The sequence below is a fragment of the Phacochoerus africanus genome, chromosome 11, assembly GCF_016906955.1.
Source record: "Phacochoerus africanus isolate WHEZ1 chromosome 11, ROS_Pafr_v1, whole genome shotgun sequence".
In the NCBI taxonomy this organism is placed as follows: Eukaryota; Metazoa; Chordata; class Mammalia; order Artiodactyla; family Suidae; genus Phacochoerus; species Phacochoerus africanus.
The window spans coordinates 5289839-5299084 of NC_062554.1; the positions used below are offsets into that span (position 1 = coordinate 5289839).

The 9246-nt window shown below is 40.7% G+C and overlaps 1 protein-coding gene across 1 annotated transcript; it reads left to right on the top strand.

Annotated features, from left to right (window-relative positions):
* The first annotated feature begins 3681 nt into the window (after positions 1-3681).
* LOC125111999 (olfactory receptor 52B4-like) lies at positions 3682-4626 on the top strand. The gene has a single exon (XM_047754238.1). The coding sequence runs from the start codon at positions 3682-3684 to the stop codon at positions 4624-4626; it is 945 nt and encodes a 314-aa protein (XP_047610194.1).
* The last annotated feature ends 4620 nt before the right edge of the window (positions 4627-9246 follow it).

A 9246-nucleotide genomic window follows, 5' to 3' on the forward strand; every position in this document is an offset into this window, starting at 1 on the left:
ATTAAAATGGAAATAGGAATATTTGTGGTAATACTAACATTCTATTAGAAATACATATATGAGCCCACCTAATCAAGGGATGTATAGAGGAAAAGAGTGGAAAGGGCAGGCTTAAAGATCCATAATGATATGATCCACATATGTGAGACAAACGAGATGTTGAAAAGGCAGCTCTAAATCTGGCATCCCTAAGGTAAGAGCTTCCCCTAAGGCTTTGAGGTAAATACATAAAATCTCAGTTCCCTGGTACACATCACTCTGATGGCCCTGTTGTGACTTATCCCAGTCTAACCTGTGAGAACTCCATTTAAAATAGGTGAGTGACATTTTATTGCTGTGGAGTGAAATTTCCACCAAGAAGACCCTACACAGAGCAGTAGTTATGCAACCTAAAGTAAGTGGTTGAAAATATTAGGACCATTGTCTAGAGTCAAGTAAACACAGTTGGGGAGGCCAAAGCAGTTGTGTGCTGGAGCCACTTGTACCTGCCCCCATGTGCCCATCCCACCACTGAGCCACAGCCATAAACGTGGGCTGTCCCAGGAGGCGGGAGCCTCGTGTCTGGGAAATGAGAATGGGAAGACATGAAGCTGTTCATTACCTCTCAGCACCAAGGATCCCTAAGCCCCTCCAGAGAAGGCTGTATGTTGACCGCAGATCCTACGACTCCAAATACCCAAGGCATTAAGGAGGGCTATTCATGGCTGCCCTTACTGATCCTTCAGCACACCCATCCAATGCATTTGTCATGTGGTTGTTCCGTTGAACATTTTGAGGAGTTACACTTTGCCTTAATATGCTGAGGTCTGGAACTGCCCAAAGGAAAAAGACAATCCACAAACCTTAGAAAATTTAAAATTAATAGGGGGAACATTGCCAGGTAGTCAAATTTGCTCCTAGTCTTGAGATAGATGCTCTGATGATTAGACTCCTTGTGAAATCAGAGGCAATAAATGACTTGTGGGGAGAAAATTCTCACAAGTACATTGCTGACATAATGGGCAGATGGTGAAAAATATCCCGAATAGGGACAGCTATCTCAGGAACAAAAAGGGATGATAAATTCTCCAGGATACGGAAGCTCTCTGGATCAACACTGGGGGAACATTCATGAGGCATTTGGCAATTTGTTTTGGATTTGATTAAACAAACATCGAGAACTCACAATTTTACCCGTAGACCAGACCCCCCAAGACTGAGTTCCACAGACTCTCTCCTCTGCCTCCTCTTTACTCCCAAAGTGTCCAGTGTCCATCCTCATCTGTAAGCCGGTCCTCCTCAGGCTCCTCTTTGCAACATTTATGTTGCTTCACTTTTATAATCTTTTCTTGTTATAACTTTGTCAGCATACAGCGCACACATATCCCCCTAGATGGCATCTTCATATTTATGTCAATTTCTTCCATCTCCTTCAGGGGGATGGTTTCCTTGGGATGGTGTGTAATCTCCTATTGGCTGTATGGCCATACACTGACCTGGTGATAATGACTGCCCACAGCAGGGACGTGCTCACAATATTTTACTGGGCTTCTTTTCCATGATTTTATTTTTAGGACAATTTTAGCCATGACTTAGAGGATAGATTAGGAATGTTTAAAAGGAGAGGATTTTTCCAATCTGGAAAATAGATGTAGAGGTGAGAATAATCAAACCTGAAATGGCAGAGAACAAATGATTATGTGATTTACTATGTGCTGGATCTTCATTCGGGCCTGGAAAAAAAAAAAAGCAGAGATCTTGAACGTTGTTAATCTGCATACTTTATAATTTCATGGATTCCTAAATTTCTCACTACCTGAGTTTCGCCCCCGTCTCACCTCCTGAGAACAGAGATGGCATGTGAATCAAGCTCAACGTATAATCAGGGTGGACAAGAAAGCAGAGAAGCACTAGAGTTTGCCCTCCATGATGCAAAACAACTTCTTTTACAAATAACCACTTAAGGTATTGATTCGGGGGGACCATGAGACCTCAGCCCACCAAACCACCTGTTTCTTCTAGAATCTGAAACAACTTAACCTTTTTTCTTTCTTGGCCAGTGGCTCTTAGAATTTGGGCCCACTGGCCCTCCTTCCATGTTAACACTCAGCCCCTCTTCTTCTGCAGTAGGACGGGTAACAGAAGTATATCTGGACCTTCTCAGCCTTCAGCTGGCCTGGATCCATGACACACACGTACTTTAGGTCTTTACCAAAATTTTATCACTGTTGCCGAGAGACGTGACAAGATAACACATCAAAAATTGATGTGGTTTCAAATACAATTTCAAAACTCATGTTATATTACCCCTATCTTTATTCTGCAGTCAAAAGGATAGAGTATAGCTACGTGCTCAGGGAATTCACCTGTTCTTCTCCTCCCTGATGCCCTCCCCATTGCCACAAGCCCTTCTCGGTTTCATTCAGTTCAGAAAGGTCTTTTGCTCCTTAATCCATTCACAGAAGACGAAAATTTATGTGGTAAATTTTAAAATCTGCAAACCTCAGCTGTATTCCTTAGAGCTGTGACAAGATTCTTGAGCCTATTTTGGAAATTAGGTGATGACAATACCTACCTACTTCCCTGAGTTGTTAGAAGCCATTAATGGGGCACCATAGGTAGCATTTTTACACTAGTCCCTAGAATTGGGATTAAAAAAATAATTGATCCTGGAGTTTCCATAATAACTCAGTGGTAACAAACCCCACTAGTATGCATGAGGACTTGAGTTCAACCCCTGGCCTCATTGAGTGGGTTAAGAATGCCATGAGCTGTGGTGTAGGTCACACATGCAGCCTGGATCTGGCATTGCTGTGGCTGTGGCGTAGACCAGCAGCTACAGCTCCTATTCAATCCCTAGCCTCGGAACTTCCACATGCTGCGGGTGCAGCCCAAAAAAAAAAAGACAAAAAGAAAATTGATCCTATCCATGTCCCTGTGGCAGTAATCCATAAATATATTAATTTACAATGCTAGGGCAAATATTCCAGTTTCCTGACATTCTAGTCTTTTCTGTGTTTCTCCCTTCCAATTTATCTTCCACTAGTTGCCAGGGTAGGATATCCAAAATGCTCTCCAGTTTCTTAACTCATCATGGCTGATCATTTACTTACAGTTGAGTTCAGGATCTGTAATTTGCATTTTGAGCAAATCTGTTTTGGCTGCCATCTTTCTCCAATTACTGCGATTTGCTGTGTCGCAACCACGCGAAGATGAAAACGGCACTGAGCAAACTTGACATTTTCACGTCGAGTGGTTCTCAGTAAATCCCCAAATGTCCGTGTTCCCTTCTCCACTTGGTACCCCTGCCAGCTACTGACACCCCAAACCATCTTCAACGGTGAGTTCAAAATTAACTCCTTCTTAAAACCAGCACGGATACAGAGTGAATTACTCCTGCCATTGTGTTCCTGTTTTCGCCTAATTTTGCACCACCAGATGTTAATCATTATTAACCTACTCATTTAATATTCTGTACTCAGACAGGAATCTATATTGCTCATGAGATTGAAATTTCATTCAGAAAACAAGTCATATCTTATTTATTTTTGTATACATCACAACTACTGGCATCCTCAGAATGGAATGGGATCTAAGAGACGCCAAAACCATCTGGTAAAATAAAAGAAAATGTTTGCAGGGAATCTGAGTTTTCCTCTGTCTCCATGAATAGGCATGAAGTTCTGAAACATCTCCCTCAGCATGACTGCCTTAAACCGCACTGGGGTCAGCCACACCGTCTTCTACTTGCTGGGCATCCCCGGCCTCGAGGACCAGCACCTGTGGATTTCCATCCCCTTCTTCATTTCCTACGCCACCGCCCTGCTTGGGAACAGCCTGCTCATCTTCATCATCCTCACGAGGCGCAGCCTGCATGAACCCATGTTCCTGTTCCTGTGCATGCTGGCCGGGGCCGACCTGGTCCTGTCCACCTGCACAGTGCCTCAGGCCCTGGCCATCTTCTGGTTCCGTGCTGGGGAGATCTCCCTGGGTCGCTGCATCACACAGGTGTTTTTCCTCTCTTCCACCTTCATCTATGAGTCAGGCACCCTGCTGGTGATGGCGTTTGACCACTACGTTGCCATATGCCACCCTCTGAGATACACCACTATTCTGACACACACGCTGATTGGGAAGATTGGAGTAACTATCTTTCTGAGAAGTTATTGTACAGTTTTTCCTGTAATATTTCTTACGAAAAGACTGACTTTTTGTAAAAATTACATCCTCCCTAACACTGCTTGTAAGCACATTGTCCTGGCGAAAATTTCCTGTAACGATATCCGACTGAACATTTGGTATGGCTTTTTTGTCCTAATGTCAACTTTGGTCTTAGATGTTGTGCTAATTTTTGTTTCATATATGCTGATTCTCCGTGCCGTCTTCCACATGCCATCCCGAGATGCTCGTCACAAAGCTCTCAACACGTGTGGCTCCCATGTCTGCGTCATCATCCTCTTTTATGGACCCGGGATCTTCTCAGTCCTCACGCAGCGGTTTGGACACCACATCCCACTCCATATTCACGTTCTGCTGGCCAATGTCTATATTCTCATTCCACCTATGTTAAATCCCATCATTTATGGGGTTAAGACCAAGCAGATTTGGGACCTGCTGGTTCATTTGCTCTTTCCAAGGCAAAGATGACTATAATAATTGAAATTAGCCTTGTACTTTCCTCAGGAATTCTCGCCGTGCTTGAGGTTAGCTTTTGTATCAAGACGCAGAGAGGTGCAATGGAAATACTAGTTAAATAACTCCATGTCTTGTTATCTTGGAGCAATTGTGTCAGGAATGTGTATGTAGATACTTCTTCCAAAGCCTTTAATAAGTCATTAGAAATCAGTGTCTTTGGGATCTGAGTTCATTTTCTCATTCATAGAATTCAGAACTAGATTAGCTCACCTCCCACTGCTAGACTAGAGGTTAGTATGTAATGACCAGGAGGCAGTGGCTTTTCCTGGATAATTTGTAAACTATTCTTTACTGGGTTATTCTAGGCTTCAAATGACTGCATTTGTTTTATTCTTTCATTCAGACATTTTTCCAGCCATTTGCCCCTATGTTATATCTATCTTTGTAATTTTGTTTTTTAGACAATTACAAAATTCATCTATATCTTGAAATTCATATATAGTCACCACTGACATCACATTAGCATAAATTCATGAGCATATTTGTAAATATATTTTTATTCTCTTAAAACATGAAACAGCAAAAGTTTATTAATGCTTGTTTTATTTATATTATCAATTGTTTGGAAGAAAATATTCAACATGAGACCAAATGCAGTGCAAACACGTAAGAGTCTACTAAGCAAGTATCAAATAAAAAACACACTGATATATGCAGAGATGTGGACAAGACGGCCAGGTTGGAAGACCTTGAGCTCACCTACTCTGAGGAGCACACCAAAATTACAACTCTTTACAGAACAGCTATCAATGACCTGAAGACTAGCAGAAAACATTCTTCACAACTAAAAAGGAAGAACCACAACAAGACCAGTAGGAGGGGCAGAAACATAATATAGTCAAGACCCACCCCCCCAGGTGGTTGGCCCCAACAACCAACGGGTTAGAACCATTCCAGGGAACCCCCAGGCCAAGCAGCCAGCCATGTAAGGGTCACGGCATTGCCTACCAGTGGACCGGCACAAGCCCTGGTTTCCCAAGAACCCCCCAAGCAGCCACCCCAGGAACCAGCCCTACCCACTGCCAGGGTGGCACCAACACAGCACATCATTTGGACCCTGTAGCCAGCTGTGCAAGGACTCTGCCCACCCACCAACAGGCACAACCAGCCCCAGGACTCCCTTTGTGCCAGGACCAGGAAGACAACTGCCTTTGCACAAACGCAGTTTGGCAGTCAACCAGGCCACGTGCCAGCCCGCCTGTGAATGCACCCACAGCATTTGGCCTCACCATTAGAGAAGGACCCAGGCAGCCCACATGCCTGTGTCCAGAAGACCAGAGGGGAGTATGCTGCTGGGCCCCACAAGACACCTCCTACCTAACAATACTTCGCCAAGATCGAAACACATAGCCGACGTACCTAATACATAGAAATGACAACAGAAAATTAGAATGAGGTGACAGAAGAATAGGTTCCAAACAAAAACAAAATAAAACCCCCAAAGGAGAATTAAGCCAAAGGGACATAAGCAATTTACCCAACAAAGAGTTCAAGGTCATGATTGTAAAGATGCTCCCAACAGTGGAAGAGGGTTCTCTTTTCTCCACACACTTCCCAATATTTATTCTTTGTAGACTTTTTGATAACAGCCAGTTTGACTCGTGTGAGGTGACACATCATTGTAGTTTTGACCGCATTTCTCTAAATGTCCATCGACAGAGATAAAGAAGATGTGGTACATATATACAATGGAATATTATCCCATCATAAAAAAGAAATAATGTCATTTGCAGCAACATGGATGGACCTAGAGATTATCATACTGAGTGAAGTAAGTCAGACAGAGACAAATAAATATCATATGATATCACTTATATGTGGAATCTAATAAAAAATATAAAATGTTTTTGTTTAAAAAAAACAGAAACAAACTCACAGTTTTCAAAACCAATCTTACGGTTACCATAGGTGAAACTGTTGCAGGGAGGGAAGAATTGGGAGGGTAGGAATAGCATATACACACTATTGTATAAAATAGATGATTAATGAGAACCTACTGTAAAGCACAGGCAAACCTACTCAATAGTTTGTAATAACTTACATGGAAAAAAAAGAATGGATATATGTACATGTAAGATTAATTCATTGCTGTACACTTGAAACTAATACAATATTATGAAGCAACTATACCCCAATAAATTAAATTTTATTTTTATTTCTTGCTTTTTAGGGCCACACCTGCAGCATATGGAGGTTCCCAGGCTAGTGGCTGAATGAGAGCTACAGCTGCCGGCCTACAGCACAGTCACTACAATACCAGGTCTTAGCTGCATCTCTGACCTATGCTGCAGCTTGCAGCAACTCCGGATTCTTAACCCACTGAGTGAGACCACATCCTCAAGGATCCTAGCTGGGTTCATTAACCACTGAGCTATGACTGGAACTCCCAATAAAATTAAATTTTAAAAAAAAACTCTACTTAAAAGAGACACATGTACCAGCATGTTCATTGCAGCACTAATCACAATAGCCAGGACATGGAAACAACCCAAATGTCCATCGACAGATGATTGGATTCGGAAGATGTGGTATATATACACAATGGAATACTACTCAGCCATAAAAAAGAATGACATAATGCCATTTGCAGCAACATGGATGGAACTAGAGAATCTCATACTGAGTGAAATGAGTCAGAAAGACAAAGACAAATACCATATGATATCACCTATAACTGGAATCTAATATCCAGCACAAATGAACATCTCCACAAAAAAGAAAATCATGGACTTGGAAAACAGATTTGTGGCTGCCTGATGGGAGAGGGAGGGAGTGGGAGGGATCAGGAGCTTGGGCTTATCAGACACAACTTAGAATAGATTTATAAGGAGATCCTGCTGAGTAGCATTGAGAACTATGTCTAGATACTCATATTGCAACAGAACAAAGGGTGGGGGAAAAAATGTATACATGTAAGAGTAACTTGATCCCCTTGCTGTACAGTGGGAAAAAATAAAAGAAATAAAAAATATAAAACAGTAGATTAGATGATACGGAAGAACAGATCAGCAAGCCGGTTGCCAGAGAAGAAGCAGGGGCAAAATAAATGAGGGGGATTAAGAGGTAGAAACCTCCAGTTATAAAGTAAATAAGCCACAGTGGTATACCATGCAACAAAAGTAAGATGGTCAATAATAATGCAATAATGGTATGGAGACAAGTTACTAGATATATCAGGATGATCATTTTGTAATATATGCAAATGTCAAATCAATATGTATTGAACCTGAAACTAACATAATATTGTACCTCAGTAATATTTCAATTTAAAAAAAAAGAAGAGACTTGAAAGTTTTCTGTTGCTCCTCTTAATATAATGTACCTTTCACATCTAACTTCTTTTAAGATTATTTTTTGTCTTTTTGTTTATTTAGAACAATTATTATATGCCTGTGGTTTGCTCTGTATGCATCTTCTTGGGATTTTTCTGAGTTTAATAAATGTGGAAAATTATAACTTTCATTATTTTTTAAGTCTCTCAGCCATTATCTTCTTGAATATTATTTCCACCCCAATTTCTCTCTTCTCTGGTGGAGACCACAGTTATTCTTCTCTATATTTCAAATGTGTCTATTATGTGTCTTTTACTTATTTTTTTGGCCATCCTCTTCGTCCCCCTCTCACTTCAGGGTCTGTCATTTGTATTACTCTATCTTCTGGTTCACTGATCCTTTCTTCTCTTTTTTAAAATCTGTTGTGTATGCCCACCCATTGAATGGTTATTTCCAGGTAATTATTATTTCAATTTTGTAATAACATTTGAATTGTTTCAATACCCTAATTTTCTAGAATTTCACTATACTTTCAATATCTTGACTATATTTTGCTCATTTTTAACAATATTCCATAAATCTTCCCTGATAATTCCAATAACTGGATCATTTGATGGTATTCTATTTTTTGTTTTTACTCTTGACCATTGATCATAAAGTCTTGCCTCTCTTCATGTCAAGTAATTTTATTTAATAATCTATATTGTAATAAAAGACTATGGTTGCAGTTGTTCTAAGAGACATGTTCTCCTATCTTCTGCTAAATAGATAAGATGAGCAGCTGATGGTTTCAATCCAATGAGGACTTGAGCTGAAAGAAGAAATGATGCAGCTTTTCACTGAGAACCTAGAAGGCCTTTGCATCTCCAGTCAAAAAAATGCATAACATTCTGTTATTTTCTCCAGGGCTCTTTTAAGGTAACTCTTTAGACTCTACCAGGTGCAACTCAAATTTGGAAAATGATATAAAAAGAGATTAGCCACAAAATTTAGGCATGTATGCCTCACTCTAGTTCATCTTTCTTTCCTCAAAAATCACAGGAATGCAAGAGATTTTATGCTGCTTTTTAGATGTTCTTTGCTTGTTTCCCAAAATCTAGTGCAGCTCCAGAATTCAATAAATATCTCACACACCAAAAAAAGCAAAGAATTTAAAGCCCCCAAAGTTTAGAATTTGTTACTCTAACCCTGTAAAGCCACTAAAAACTTTGGTAGTGTCTGTTTTCCCATAGCAGTGGCCCTCTTCCTCAGCCAACATCAATCCTGAGCTCTGGCCAAAGTCAACAAATACTGCATTTGG